The sequence below is a fragment of the Festucalex cinctus genome, chromosome 8 (assembly GCF_051991245.1).
Source record: "Festucalex cinctus isolate MCC-2025b chromosome 8, RoL_Fcin_1.0, whole genome shotgun sequence".
Classification (NCBI taxonomy): Eukaryota; Metazoa; Chordata; class Actinopteri; order Syngnathiformes; family Syngnathidae; genus Festucalex; species Festucalex cinctus.
Window position 1 is genome coordinate 4,970,782 of NC_135418.1, and position 16,316 is coordinate 4,987,097.

Below are 16,316 nucleotides of genomic sequence, written 5' to 3' on the forward strand. Positions count from 1 at the left end.
GGCGGCAGGGTACAAGAGATCAGCCAGGGCCATGTTGCAACAAGCTCTTTTTGTCAATGTTTTCACCAGGAATGCGACTATCGATGAAACTTAGCTATGCTAATTGCTGCAAAACGGAAACAGATACTCCCCCCCCCCCTTATGAAAAAAGAGACTCTCATCTTTCTTATGGTAGGTTCCTTGTTTTTATAGCAATAAAACACAAAATTCTGTGGGCCTTGCAAAATTCAGTCAAAATCCTTGCTTCAGTCAAATTGGCTGGGAGTGAATGAGTTAATCATTAGGCAGTGAAGTGTAAAATAAGATTTCAAATTATAGTACGTATAACACTGTATACAGGTATATGAATTCTAGTCTCATATATAGTTCTGACCAAGCATACTCAACAATTCTAACAAACAATTCCAACCAAGTGCGCTCATCATATATAAAACAATAATTTATTTCTGTCATTTTACAGGATGTCAAACTTTGTGTCTAACTAAGGATTTATTATGCTGTTATTGACTTCAGTATATAAAAGCCTAAAAAAGCAAAAGTGATTATAAAGTGTGCTTAAACACGAACACAAAGTCAAAAATGATATGAAATGCCCCCCCACCCAAAACATAGGCACATAAACATTATGATGATCTCTACAATATGTCGCTGATGGAAATAACTTTGGGAAATCAGCATCATTATAGGCAAATTACATTTAAACAAACATTTTCTGCAAAATGTTGTTTGTCTTTGTTTTTATTTTATTTACAAAAGACCTTGTAAAAAGGACTATGAGTTTTACTATGCGGGAAAAACAAACATTTGTTTCTATAAAAGAAGAGTATGCAAAGCAGGAGAATACTGACAAAAGATACACATCATAGTAAGAACAAAATATAAAATAGTGTAAATGATGGCTGTTTATGTGTGGCACATTTCATACATCTAATAAAAAGTATGCTTCCAAGATTATTCAAAAGAGCAAGCACAAAGGTAGAAAAACGCTGCATTAATCTGCAAAAATGTTTCCTACAGTCCAGCCCACCACAACCAAATGGAGTCCAATCAAGCAATCATTAGCTCAATCTCGTGGAAACTGTCCATAAAAGTGTTTTATTTTTCTCTCTTTTTCCTATTTACAGCAATTTGCCACATTGAACGAAGCAGAAATCTGTGTCCTATTTACAGTTCACCACCTTCCAATCTGGTAGAATCGAGAGCACAACTTAGACTGTAGTCACAGACAGGAGTGAGGTGTAAACTTTAGTGCCATCCGGTGACTTGGTACCATGGGTCAGCAGTTCCTGGATGGTCATCCAGTTGTCAAATATTTTCTTGTTTCTCTTTTTCATCATCTTTTTGTTGCTGAGTTCAATGATGTTGGGCTCCTTTCTGTCCTCCGGGCTGACCTGCTCCTTCAGGCAATCGGCTCTGCTTTGCTTCATGAACTGGCGCCGTTGCCTCTGCTCCTTGGAGCGGACGGCGTGCTGCTTCCTCTCTTCTTTGCTCCAGTAGCGGCCCATCTTCAGCTCGCTAATGGCGTCGTCGTCCGTGGTCATGCCGCTGCGCTCCTCGTGGATGCGCAGGGCGCGCTCCCTCAGCAGCTTGTCCCGAATTGGCCGCTTGGTGATGTAACGGGTGCCGTCGCTGCGGACTTTCACCTTCCACTCCATCTTGTGGCCCAGCTCGCTTGGATCCCGACACATGCTGACCAGGCTCATCTGGCTTTGGGCGTACTCCACGGCGGATTTCTGCTGGATCAGCTGCATGTAGCTCTGGTAGTGCTGGGCATGGGCGGGGATGTGCGCATGTTTATAAGGTGAGCGTGGCTGAGCAAAGCTCCTCGCAGCTTTGCTGGACTCTCCTAGTTTCCTCTCTTTGCTTTCTTCTTGCTCGGGCTCCTTTGAAAGGGTTTTGCTCCCTTCTTGAAGAGGGGACAGGAGAGATTTGAGCACCTTTCCGTCATCTTGGTTCTCTGGCCCACGACGCAGAGAGTTGTCTGGAGACAGCTCCAACGTAAGCGGGGTGCTACGGCAGCTCTCGCCAGTATTGTAGGCACTGGAGCTGTCTTTGTCAGATTTCTCCGGCATCTCTGTAATGTCTGATAGCTCGTGGCGACGCGCATCTATGCTAGTGTTGTAGTTGCGGAAGCCGCTGTTGTGGAGCATCCAGGATTCACGACATTGCTCCCGAAGCTGCTGCATCTTGTGGGCACGGACGATATGAAGGCACTCCAGCTCGATGTTACGCAGCTCCTCATTGAGGAGCTCCAGCTCTTTGTCCACAACGTCCTGGTCTTGGCCTTCCGCGCCACCCCCTTGGCTATACAAGCCGTGAATTCCTCCGTTCCTCATTTGGCACTTGAGCTCCAGGAGTTCTCTGAAGCGCTCACATTCATCCGCGGGGATGCCAAGAAAGTCGGTGTCGACGTAGTCGGCGGAGATGAACGACTCGCTGCTGAAAGGCAGGTCAGTACTGCCGAGGGTGTCCTGGCTGTAGGTCAGTTTTCTGCAGCTGCTCAGCGTGTTTGTTGCTGTTGTGTGGTCGTCGGCGAGGTTCTCCTGTTCTGAACTCTCATCATTGCGTGTGCTCTCGTCGGTACGGCCAACTCCGCTGTCCTTTTCGTGGTGATTGGAGAGAAGCGTGGCCGTATCAGTGGTGCCTCCATCTTCCTCATGCTTCTTCTGAAAAGGAAAAAAAAAAAACAGACCACAGAGGACTTTGGCATCAGTTGGGACAAAGAAAGAACTTGTTGCATGTCACAATTCAATCTTTTTTTAAATGTTGATGACTGCAATTAAAAGTTTATTTCTAATTTAAAGGGACTGTGTAAGATTAAATGCCATCTAGTGGTGAACAATTAGAATGCAACAATTTTGAAGCACACACACTCTAGTGCAGTGGTGTCCAAACTACGACCCGGGGGTCATTTGCGGCACTCCTTCCATTTTTCAGTGGCCCGCGACATATGCTAAAAATGGCATTTGACTCAAATAAAATAAACAAAACAAAACTGTTTGGAGATGGTCAAAGTAAGGGAGGGTATCGAAAAACAGGTGCCATTAAAGGTTAACTAAAACTGATGAAACTAAAACTAAAATTAAAAAAAAAAAAAACAATATTGTTTCTGAAATAAAATAAAAACGAAAATGCTTTTTAAAAAACAAAAACTAACTGAAACTACATTTTATGTTTACAAAACTGACTAAAACTAACTATGATTATAGCAAACATGTCCGTCATTTTAGTCTTTGGTAATTAATTTAATGCACGAGGCTTTGGGGATGATTTTAAATGTGATTTTTAGTAGATTTATTTTGATATAAACCGGAATAATGACGTTTGAAAGTATGTCACAAAGAAGTGACGTCATCTAGCAGCAGCCAATAGAAAAGCACCTTCGGATGACGTTGCGCCCATGGTAGCAGCAGCCAATAGAAAAGCACCTTCGGATGACGTTGCGCCCATGGTGTTTTTTAAATATTGCGCACAAGTAATACACATTGAAAAAACAAAACTAATACTAATACTGAAACTAACACACTAAACTAAAACTAAGCATTTTTAAAGAACTAAACTAATAAAAACGAACTGAACCACCCTGAAAACAAATAAAAACTAATAAAATGAAAAAATCCCAAACTATAATAACTCTATATAATATAATAACCCTACCCTATTACAAATAAATTGGTTTATATACTGTAGCATTTTTCTAAATATGCAAAAGCACAAATAAATTATTTATTATAATATGTATTTATTTATTATAATTAACATTATGTGGCCCTTGCGTCCTTCTGATTTTCTGTATATGTCCCTCAATTGAAAAAGTTTGAACACCCCTGCTCTAGTGCCTCGGAGGGCCAGACTTAGCAAGTCTACCAATAATTACTACCACCTATTATTTGGAGTGAGCGAGTGATATAGCAGCCCGACGAGGAGGAGCTAGGGGCGAGCAAGAGTGGCTAGCAAGAACTCCTGGAGTGGCTGCTAGTGGCTAGCAAGAACTAGCTGGAACAGATAACGTCGGCTAGCGGGAGAAGCTAGCAAAAGACCAAATCACAGGACTCAACGACGACTGCCTGTTAACCACGATCGATAGTTGTTCTTCTCTGGGTATCTGTAAAGATGGATGCAAAACATGTCCACCTCCTAATAAAAAAATAATAAAATTAGCGACTAGACCTACAATTATCTAAAAAAAATGTACATTGATATGATTATACATATTCTTTTGCATTTTATTGAAATTAATAGTGTATTTTAAGAATGAATGAATTACTTCACCACTAAATGGTGCTAAATTCTACACACTGTCACTTTAAGATAAGCACATTTTTCTTTGCTTGTCACATAAATGAGTTTGTCTGAAGTGTGTGCGACAAAAGTACCTGCTGTAGCATGCTGGCAGTGAACTGCATCGCCTGATGGTGCTGCTGCTCCAGCATGTCCATGTGGAGGTCATCGAGGAAGTCATTTCTGTCGTCATCCATCCAGCCTTCATCCAGCTGTGAGAAGGAATCGGAATCACAACTTTGTGATTTGGTTTAAAAAGTGACAAAGTTGTCGTCAAACACAAAATGTTACTGAATTGAAGTCTGTAATGAGCCTCGTTACCTGCATTTGTGGTCTGGCAACCAATAGAGAGATAATCTGGTTTCCTTCACTGGTCAGCAGCACAACTGCATCTTCACGGTTTTGGATCTCGATGCCATTGATCTTTGCGGACATGAAGAAAATACTCGTTTGATAAGTCGTGATAACAAACAGACGTGTATAAGCCAAGAATGTCAGCTCTCACCTGGACAATTTTGTCACCTTCTCGAATTCTGCCATCTTTAGCGGCAATGCTGTTTGGATCAATCTAAAGAGAGATTAAAACAGTAAGGGACAAGACATGGAATCCTTTTGACTTGCCAGTCTGTTTTGATGTAGGACTACAACCCCCCGAACAAAAATCTGACACAGTTACAGCAACCACCTCAGCACCATTTATCCATTCTCTCAGTGAAGTGTACCTCACTAATGTAGATCCCAGCTTCATCCTCATCGTCAGTCCTGTAACAGATCGTCAGGCCGAGCTTGTCTTGGATGTTGGCTCTGTACAGATCCACTTCCTGTTGAGATGCATACAATACATCATACATTTGTGTCAAATATCTACATAACGATGTTTTATTTGGGGAAAACATACAAATAAAATGTTGCATTTGGAATGCTGGTCGAATCTGAAATGAAATCATTGAGGACGAATAGACCTCTCTGCCAATCACCGCCCTACACCTGGCCGGACTGCTCCAAATAAAAGCGATGCTTTTCAGTTTCTCTGGGTGGCTGGAACTCAAAAGTGCAGCTCGCCTCGTTCGTGTCTCTCGTTGTGACTTTTGTTAATTGAGACACTCGTCATTGAGATCGTTCAGCTCGTTTCTGTATGTTAATGTGTATTCGTCTTGTGCCTATTTACCGGTGTAATTCCCTCTTTTCCGGACTATCTCATTCAAACCCCTGCTGAAAAACCCAATTAAAACTGTCAATGTTCGTTCCAGTATTCAAAATCGCTCCGTGTTTGTGTTACCCCGGGTTTACACCGGTTGCGGTTGCGGTGCGGTTGCGGTGCGTTCCGGCGACGCAAGCAATTAGATTCCATTCATTCGAATGGTGCAGTTTACACCGCTTGCGGGTGCGTTGCGTGTCGACTCAGCTGCGGCGTGCCGCAGCCCTTCCGCAAGGATAGCCTATTTTCTATTTTTGCCGGACGCCGCAGCGGTAGGCCTCCGGCAAATGGCAAGCTAGCACAAAACACATCGAGCGGGACAGGAAGACCGACGCAGTTTCAAAATAAATTTCCGGTTACCTTTCAAGATAAAACACTCGCCAGATCCTATTTCGCAAGCATGCTTAGCAAAACGTGATGTGGGCGTAGACGGGCCTGGAGTTAACGTGCGAGGTGCTCATTCACGGTTCAGACACCAGCGAACATGGACGAGGAGAGGTTTATAATGGAGGTAGAAAGCCACAAAATAATAAAAGTCCACCTCTCTTTCTGCTTCTCTGTTGAGCACAGACTTTCTGTGTGTTTGTCGTTGTTTTTAATGCCACATGATCGCGCGCGGTCACGCGAGACACGGCGGGAAGTGGTCGGCGACGGAGGTGCCGGACCGCAGCTGTGGATAGGCCAAAAAATTGACCCGTCCGGAGCACGCAGTCAAGACGCACCGCACCGCAGCCGCACCGCACCGCAACCGCAACGTCAACCGGTGTAAACCCGGGGTTACTTCCCTCCCCCCAGTCGAGCCGGGCGTAACACCACCCAAAACTGGATTAAGATGTCCTCTCTTCAAGAAACAGATTTGGAAAATATTACATATTTATTTACTGTATTTACATTAAGAAAAGCAAAATTTTCTAAATGTTTTTGTAAACTAAGAAAAAAATCAGCAAGGAGTGAGGGCCCTGACTGGTGAATTAAGTTGTTCACCCCATGAAGACTTTTGGGTGGGTCTGACATAACAAGCTACGCAAGCTGCCCGTGCCCTCCATTTGCCAGAAAAGTCCCAACAATTTAAGATTACGGGAGGGCCAGTTTAGTTTCAGGCTAGAACATTTCTGCAATTAGAAGGATGCAAATGGTTGACTGAAACATGCTGAGTGGCATCCTATAATTGTGGACTAATCTTGACATAACTGAGGCTACGTTCACACTGCAGCTATTCATGCTCAATTTGGATTTTTTTGGTCAAATCCGAGTTTTGTGTGCATAATCATTCAACATTACATATTAATTGCGACTTCAGTCTGTTTGGTGTGTAAACCAAGTGTGTCCCCAAAGTGACCCAGATACGCAGAAGAAGAGTGTTTAAGGAAGTAAATATGGGATGTATAGTTTGAATAATCTCATATCTATAGAAGAGCGATGCAGGAGGACGGAGAAATATTTTGGGAAAATTAGGCGAGGGTATTAGATTTTCTCATTTATTTCATGGATACGTCTACTAAGGATGACGTTACATCATTGCCACGCGTAATAAATGAATCGTCTACGGGAGTGAATTACAGTACTAACAAATGTCCACTTAATGCTTCATGTTTCCTGTGGGATTTAATTCAAGTCAAACAAAGTCAACACTGTTACTCAAAACAACTTTGCAGATTCATGAACGATTGTCAGTAGTCTCCCTCCCAAATACTCACCGCCGCCCGTGTGGTGAACATATTGGGCTTTTGATAACGTATATACATGTGACCTGTCCATTCACACTGAGCTTATATTGCAAAAAAAATACGATACGTATCCGACCTAGGGGACCATATATGAAAGTGACCCAGGTTGGATATGAAAAAAATCAGAAGTGAGTCAGTCACACTGTCATTAATTTGGGTCACATTTTCCTGCATTGTGAACATAGCCTACAGGAGGGCTCCATTGTTGTTGGTGACCTTTCTTTGATGGAGCCTAAACAAAAGATGCTCCGTTTTTTTTGGCCTACCCCTGTTCACCTTTCCTGTTTTTCCCCTCATACCCCATACCCATCCTCCCTCACCCCCCAATGGAAACGATTCCTTTTTTTGGTGCTAGGTCACGAGTAACAGCGTGACAGGGAACGGGGTGGAGAGAGGTCAAGATGAATCACAGTTTCGGGAGTCTGTGACCCCACAGCTACATTATGGCCTCATCCTGGGATTGTTAGCGGACATCAACAGATTCATCATGACTGATCTATTAGCTGATCTATCTAATTATCTGACATACACTCATCTCTACGACACAGGGCTTAGGAAAGACTTATTAAGCCTTATCGCAAATAAGTAATGACTCCTGTCTGGCTTTCACATCAGTGTCTGTATGTGGGGAGAGAGATAATCAATAACAACTAGGATATATTAGTACTGTGGTCACTTGAAAGGGCATTGACTGGAGACACAAAGGCGAGGCCAAGTCAGCTTATTAAACAATAACACATTTGTTCATGTTATGTGCAGTTAAGATCAAAATTATTCAGAAGACGGCCAGATTTTGAGTTGAATTTGGTACATTTTAAGTGGATATTTTCCATCGGAGATTTCAATTATTAGATTAAAACATAATGAGATATGCCTCTAATAAGATATTTTTGTACGCTGAATATTTTACATAAAATGTAAAATAATTATGGAACAGTGATTATTTAAATCAATATCTTTTACAATCTCTGACTACTTTGTCAATTGCATTCAAAGGATACATATTAAAAAAAAAATAAAAGGCACTTTCACAAACAAATTGGCCAGTTTCACAGTAATTCTGGACGTAACTATTAATGACCATTCAAAACCAAAGAAAATACTTACTTCATATTCTAGCTCTTCACGTTCTATGTCCTGATTAATCCCATCCAGGAAATCATTGGGGTCAAAGTATTCATGCCCAGGAGGATGCCTGAAAAAGATAGAATGCAAGACAAACTCAAAAATTGGATACCTTGGTAGTGAAATGAACTTCATGTAGATAACCCACTACAAAAATGAAGAGCAGAGCTACCCAGAGGCCCATCACAAATTAATACAGTATGCTCTGTGATATATTTGATGAGGATATCAATTAAAGAAATGAAAATTATTCATTTTGGCTGATGGCTTCTGCCCAGGAGAGCAAAATACAGCCCCACTCTCCAATCTTAAACACCTGACACAGAAAGAAACAAAGGGAATATGCAAATATTCTCTAACACGACTCTCTGTTTAATTTGCCCGTGTGCCCCACGAGGGTTGTCGGATCCTGTGACAGGTACGTGTTGTTATCTAAACTCAAAACACATCCTGTGTGATCACAGCATTGCGTTAAGGTGCCATGCTCCCAATTAACTGAAATGTCTTTCTGTATTTGAGCAATTTTTAATCTACCCAGTACACACTTGTTTTACAAAAAAAAAGAGAGAAACAATGTGGATGATCAAGTTTTTAGTGAATACTTAAAGCAGGCTAGTTTTAGTTTCATTACCATTATAGATTACGGTATGCGCACTTACTCATCTGTTAGCAGGTACTCTTCAAGCACTGTCCCAGGGAGTGGTGGTGACAACTTGGCAAGGGGCATAATGTGTTGGAGGGTGATTTCCGTCTGGGTGCTACTATCTGACAGTTGGGTGTCAGTGGTGACGGAGACCGGTTTGGGCAGAGGGGCCCGGCGCAAAACTTGGACCATAATGGGATCCTTGGCAGTTCGGAAAGCCTCCACTGCTTGGTCATGGGTCGCTTTTGAGAGGTCTTTGCCATTAACCTGAAGAGAGAGAGGCAAGGACAAAAAACATCACTAATAGTTGAGAGTTGAACCACCAAGTCAAGAAGCCAAGAAGCCAAGAAACCAAGAAACTAACCAAGAAACCAACCAAGAAACCAAGAAACCAACCAAGAAACCAACCAACCAACCAACCAAGAAACCAACCAAGAAACCAACCAACCAACCAAGAAACCAACCAACCAACCAACCAAGAAACCAACCAACCAACCAACCAACCAACCAACCAAGAAACCAACCAAGAAACCAACCAACCAACCAACCAACCAACCAACCAAGAAACCAACCAACCATCCATCCATCCATCCATCCATCCATCCATCCATCCATCCACCAACACGTATCTTGCTCATGTTCACAGGCCTGAGTTAACTTTGGGTAAGAGGCATGGTATACGATGGACTCATCAACAGAGGCGGACATTTTACAAAATTTTGCTGGTCTGGCATTCGGCATTCGTCAGCGCCCTAGGCACCCTTCCGTCAACGTCAGTCCGTGAATTTTTTAAGCCGAACTAAAATATAATCGTCAGTGTAGTTTTAGGTACAGTGATGATTACACTGATGGACAAAAACCTGTGTCCATCGTTGCTTGGTGTTTCTCGCCATTCGCTGTTTGACAGCAAAACAGTGGTCTGTCAGTGACAGAAAGACGGATAGGCCGTCAGTCCCAATAGACTGCCCACCTCTTCAACAGTCAACATCAAGGGCTATTAATGTACTAATGAATACTAAGCATAATGGTGAACATGGACCCTCAAAATCTGATGGCAAAGGATTGCGTAGTTGTCTTCATGTCTAATACCAAACAAATAATGCTCATATCTGAACAAAAGCTAATGTATGTTAAGCAACATTCCCGTCCAAGAGCAGTGACAGCCAGAGTGGCGTGACAGCATCCATATCTCTGATTCCTCACAATAATTCTTCTCAATACTGACACAACATTCCTGTTTTAAATAAGATGGGTAATCTCTCTGATGGTCCCTCCTCCTGCCCCGTAACAGAACATACTCAACGCTTCTTTAGAATTGGGTTACTTTTGAGCAAAGCATATGCTTCTGCAAGTCATTCGGTTTGCCATAAATCTTCAATCTCCCTTGAAAGTTGCTTTTTGAAGACTAGGCATTTCTGGAATAATATCAGAATTTCTTTCTGTGAAGCAGGGCAAATACAAACCAGAGGCAGTGTGCTTTTGAGGATGTGTAAGCCTGAAAAGGAATGATGAATATAACAGGGAAAATACGTAACTCATGCAGCAATCAGGGAGAGGATATGTGCCAACTAACAAGCAGCACGGATTAATGTTAATCCTGAGCTTCAAGGATAATTGGATCATCTCAGCAGACTTAAACTTCTAATTCCTTAACATCAAAACAATGCCAACATTTTTTTAGTAACGTGTGCATCGAGTGAACAAAAATGACAAAAAAAATGTGATCACTGGTGCACCAAAACCACCAGACTATCATTGATGTAAAGCAAAATAAAGAGCTGTTGTTTTGCAGTAAATCTGTAATACAGTCTTCCCTCGCTATAACGCGGTTCACTTTTCGCGGTCTCGCTGTATTTTTTTTTAAGTGCAATTTTGCTTTTTTTTTTTACAGTAATATACCCATTTTATAAAATTTATGAAGGTTTGAACATTGTCAATGTTTGAACAAGAGAGAAATGTGAGAACATGTAAATGCCTCAATTAGAAAAGTGTATAAATTGTGCGGTCGGGGATTTTAGAGCCTTAAAACATTTATAAGAGTTGTAAAACATAAAGCTAACTACTTTGCGGATTTCATTTATTGCGGGTATTTTTTGGAACCTAACCCCAGCGGAAAACGAGGGAACACTGTAAACCATCTCCAAATCAGACAACGTTTCTATTAGTCATTTATGCCCTACAGTGAGGACCGATGTTGCCCATCAGCTGAGAAATACAAGCTCCTTTGTGTTTCCTTCATGCTGCATGTCGTCTCCAGCAGTTAACCTGGTTGCCAGGAATCCCGGGGCTACTTGAAGGCAGTGAACCAGAGACAAAGCCTCTAGCCCCCTTCTTCTGTTGAGCCTAGCACATTCTGCTCCAGTGCTCCCAATGGGGGGAGCCTCCTCCCAGCTGTGGAGGGGGTCCCACATCCTCTATTTACGACTCTCACCTCTGACACTGAGTGGCCCATTGCGGAACACTGGAGGGGAAAAAAAAAATACACAACACTCTCTTATTGCTTCATCAGTCGGGAGATCTCAGACTATGCTTTCATAACCTTGTACTTTTAACAGTTTGAAAATATATAGTTACAACTAAAACATGCTGGAATGATGCAAAGTAAAATGTTTTGTTTCACAGATTGCCCTCTGTTAATCTCGGGTCAGATCTGCCTTTGCAGATGAACTTGAGTCATTGTCCATGTTGACATAACTAACCGTGACTGTCATGTAGAAATGACTCTGACAACCCCTGGTGAATCCTCTGAGAAAGGTCTCTGTTAAATCCATTTAATGACAAGAGAAAAGCAGCATTTAAAGGAATACTAATTAGTTCTAAATCAGTCGGTTTTGTTGGTTGGTGAGGAATTCACACAGCTGTGGTTTCTAGAATTCACTGCTGAAACACTGTGTAACAAACCTCAACGCCTTTTCATCAGACTGGCATCCATGTAAGACACTTGTGTAACTATAAAAAAAAAAAAACTTTAATCATCTACAACATTTCTGTATCCTTACGCACGCTCGTTTACCGTTAGTTTAGTAGAAGCACCTGTGGCTAAAGCCAAACTGTGGCAGGGTTTTTATTTTCTGGTGGTGTAAGCCCTCGAGGTCTTGGGCTGCTCGCAAGAGTCAGACCACTTTTTGAGGGTATCTGTCTCATCTCTGAATTTTTACTGGAACTTGTCTTGGCCTGATTCAAGATTTTTGATCAAGACCGGTCAAGACAAGGCCAGTACAACCGTAATCAGAATGCATGTGCTGCGCTGCCTGGTGTTGCCTGGAGTCCCAGGCACCCTCGATTTGAGATTTATTTTATTGTGCTATTTCAAAAACACCATAGCAGAATTTGTTTTATGTTGCAGATGTAAAAAAAACAAAAAAAACAAACAAAACAAAAAAACAAAACAGCTTGGCCCCAACTGCTCCATATACTGTACATGGATCTGCATTGAAAACACAGAATGGAATTTTGAACACAATGCTAACTAGCTTACTAAGGTAGCTATGGGCTCATTCAGTTAAGTCATCCTCAAACTGTGTCATCCACACAATGATTTAAATGTGTACACAGTGCAAATTGTAGTTGTCTATTTACTACAGGTTTGTTTGATCCTTCTGATTTATAGATCATTTTATGTCTCTGTAGGGATTTCAATTCTTAATTCCTTTTGCATTGGACTAACAGAGTATATGCAGTTCCATGAGCACTCCCCAGTGGCAAGAGCCACCTGCTCCAGTGTGTAACAGATTTGATAGCACGACGGGGCTGATCTGAGCTGTTATTAAGAACCTTCCGTGTCAGGCTTCAGTAGTACAGCGGCTTTCGGGGCTTGTGATCCCTTCTTTGTCACTCGACACCGTTGGTGTCAAACCTCATTACAGTCGTGTGTGTTTTGGTAACCACTTTGATGGGAGTGGTGTTTGATGGTGGGGAAGGGCAGATGGCTGACTGTGACTTAAACAAATGTCTCCATCTCAGTTTGCCAAAATCATTGTACAGCAGAAGTCACACAGAGATCATCTGGCAAAGTGACTGACTACTTGGCTTCTTGTGCTGAGTAAGACATCTTTGCAAACTTCACTCAGAAATATGATTCATTATACCTCTGGCACCTGGGAAGCTTCAAAGAGGAGGTTTCTTTTGCTCGGCAGATCAATTGTTTCTGGTCAAAACGATATCACTTGGCTGAGTAGATTTGAGAAGAAAGCAAAGGACTTAGCAGACAAACAATAGTCTGACTCAGTTCAGTGTGCATCAGAGCCTCAATTGCCATCTTGTACTGAGGGCTCTAATTAAGCTCCGGGTCCTCAGCATGGTGCCACGGCCAATAAAGGGTGCTTTTGGATAATTTAAGCGCACTTGGACTGTCAGACTGAGTTTTCAAAGTCCCTGACAAAGCAGCTAAACCTACATCGCCGCATGGCACTTACCTTGTCCTTTGAAGAGAGGCCAGAAGGGTCAAGTTTAAAATGGAACCCCGCAGCGAGATAAGGCTCGGGATTTTTATGGTCATTATTATGAAAAGGGAAAACAATTCTCTTGAACACTGTCAACACTGTTTAATAGAGCTTGTTAATACTTGGACTGTAGACAGTCTGTACATAAAAATAAGCTGAAGTGGTGTTAATGTTTGAAAGGCACACTTCCATTCTATTCCATTCTTACCAGGAAAAGCACTGTTAGCAATTTTTTATTTTTTTTGCATTGCATGAATAAAATATTTGTAGCTTTAAGATACAAAAATGTCTTATTAATAAGAGAGTCAGGAGTTGCTCAGGGACTATTAAACTGACTTCATAATTCGTTCTGGAGTCTGTTGCATTTCATGAGAAAATTCTAATAATTCTATTTCCCCTTGCAATTTGTCTTCAACAACATCAAACATACCTTGAGGGTAAAGTCTGTAATTTCAGTGGCTCATGATGCCAAAATCGATGCAACCCAAATCTTGTGATTTGATCACAACTCAACACTAAAAACTCTTAGGGGCATATTCACTAAGAATGCGCTGCGTCCGGTAGTAGCGCGAAATATTGCACCACAACTGCACACGCAGTCTGCGCCCAGTTACCAACCTATTCACTAAGGATATTGCTCTAATCATATACCGGCGCAAACACGCCCACAAAAATGACAGCTTGGAGCAAATTTGCACCTGATTTACCACACATGGCAATGGATTTGCGCCAACAACATGGTTGTTATAGTAACAGTTGCGAGAAAGATGACATTATCAGAAAGTGAGGTTGGACCGAGAGTAAGCGTTTAGAGCGCCATTAAGCTGTACAGAGCAGAGAGGACGAGGACGACGTCTTTCATTCATTCATAAAGTACAAATTATTGGTGCGATCGTATTTTAAAAATATATTTTCAGAGGTTGGCGCGGGTGTACAGTATGCATCTGGCACATAAGAATGATCGTAAAATGCCTCCCTGTCATTGCCGATCAGCCCGGGTTACGTTATGTTGTCCTAAACTAACACGGAAATATTTCCCCCTCTCTCTCTCTCTCTCTCTCTCTCTCTCTCTCTCTCTTTCTCTCCTCTCTGCGTGATCAGCTGCGCATGTTGTGCGGCAAATGGGATGCACTGCCGGAGATCGAGGTGCGTCAGGTTAATACATGCTTTCCAAAAACGTTATTTGCGTCACGCAAACGCGGTGTTGCTATTTGCGCTGACGTTAGTGATTTAGACGCTGCATATCAATGAGTCTCATTTGCATTGGGGTGGGCATATTTTGCGTCAAATGTATGCAAATTACCTCATTTACATACGCGCAAATAACACCGGCGCACCGTGACGCAATCTAGTGACGGATTTCCACATCTGCGCGTGTTTAGTGAATTAGGCGCTCGCAGATTGCTCCATTTTTGCCGGTTAGCGCGGTGCAAAGGCGACGCAAACCTTTAGTGAATAGGCCCCTTAGAGGGGATGATTTGATGATCACCACTGTTGTTGCAACACGACGACAAAGTCTAAAGGAATGTTCACACAAGAATGCTTTTATAAAAACGGGAGAATTTCTTCCTGTACATTCTTATTTTAACATCTCATACAGAAGATGACAAGATTGTCAATATGAGACATTGAATACATTGTATTGTATCTTCCTGGGTTATCCACCAGTGTATATTTGATACTACAATGTGTGCATGTTTGTGCTGAGAATTTCACTTATAGGAGTATAGTGCCTCTGCTCGATACAGTAAATTAATACATCCCTGGAGACGCGTTTTCAAGCTCATTATCTTGAGTGGCACATGTAACAACAGCCCTGTTCTGCCATTCGTGAATTAATTTGACATACGGGTATTTGCATAATATGTATAGATGATGTGTGTTTCAGTGTTTAGACAAGAGAAAAGCACAGCTGTTTTCAGGAATGTCCACTTGAGATCAGCAATTCATTTTTCATTCTGCTTACTCTCGGTCACCAGTAAGCTGGAGCCTAACAGACTGGGTGAAAGACTGATTACATTCGGGACTAATCGCCAGTCAAGTAACAGGGCACTGATAGAAAAGGACACTCACTCACTGTTATTGAGTTGGAACTGAGTCTCTGCTGGATGCATTGAAGTCAACCGAGTGAACTAGTACGCTATCAGAGCCTCACTTAATACCTGTAGCCTCATTTATAAAGCTTGCTTTGTCATGCAAATAAATAAAAGAAAAAATGTGTGCATCAGTAAAATCTGTCATAAACATTCACAAAAATTTCACAGCCCCAAAAACCCCCCCAACAAAAGTGCTGCACATGTACAAAAAACAAAGAAGAATTAAGAGAACATGTCAACTTAATCTACATTTCAAATCAAACTTCAATCAAAAATTGATGAAAGTAAGAAGGTACAAACACTCCAATAAATGCCAATGGTCTTTTGCATGGTGGGTCAACTTATCTTTTCAGTAGTGCAATGATGTCTTCCTTGATCATTTTTGGTGTCGTTAGCTTATTGGTTATTTCTAAAGGTCAATATAGTTTTCCAATTAATTGAGTCACACTCTGCGTGTTGAAAATGGCTATTGGATGATGCAATGCTAAAAGGTCAACAAACATGCAATAACACCCCCACCCCCGCTCCCCCACCACCACACACACGCACACTGTCCCCGTTTCCCGAAAAGTGATGGTTTAAGAGATGCGAGGTTTCACCCCGATGTCATCAATATTCCATCTGTTGCCCGGGCAACAAGATCAACGCTCAAAAACATTTTCAGGACACATCTTTGGACAGCCAAGTCAAACCTGGATTTTGAGTCAGGTCACAAACACGTTGCTTAGGCCAGATTCAAATCAAACCTACAGTTGTTAGCATTGTCCCTTATTTAAGCTTTGTTGCCCTTAATTCATTGCATTA

General features: G+C 41.9%; 1 protein-coding gene across 4 annotated transcripts in view; it reads right to left on the bottom strand.

The window, feature by feature from the left end:
- Nucleotides 1–413: 413 nt before the first annotated feature.
- The window catches only part of pdzrn3b (PDZ domain containing RING finger 3b), a 123,829-nt gene continuing 107,926 nt past the window's right edge, over nucleotides 414–16,316 (bottom strand). For all 4 annotated transcript variants that reach the window (XM_077528787.1, XM_077528790.1, XM_077528789.1 and 1 more), the window contains 7 exons: nucleotides 8,991–9,241; nucleotides 8,314–8,401; nucleotides 5,004–5,102; nucleotides 4,787–4,849; nucleotides 4,603–4,704; nucleotides 4,377–4,493; nucleotides 414–2,666 (listed from right to left, as the gene is read on the bottom strand). In XM_077528787.1, the coding sequence (XP_077384913.1) occupies nucleotides 1,209–2,666; nucleotides 4,377–4,493; nucleotides 4,603–4,704; nucleotides 4,787–4,849; nucleotides 5,004–5,102; nucleotides 8,314–8,401; nucleotides 8,991–9,241 (2,178 nt within the window). In that variant the 3' untranslated portion in view covers nucleotides 414–1,208. The remainder of the gene's footprint in view (nucleotides 2,667–4,376; nucleotides 4,494–4,602; nucleotides 4,705–4,786; nucleotides 4,850–5,003; nucleotides 5,103–8,313; nucleotides 8,402–8,990; nucleotides 9,242–16,316) is intronic.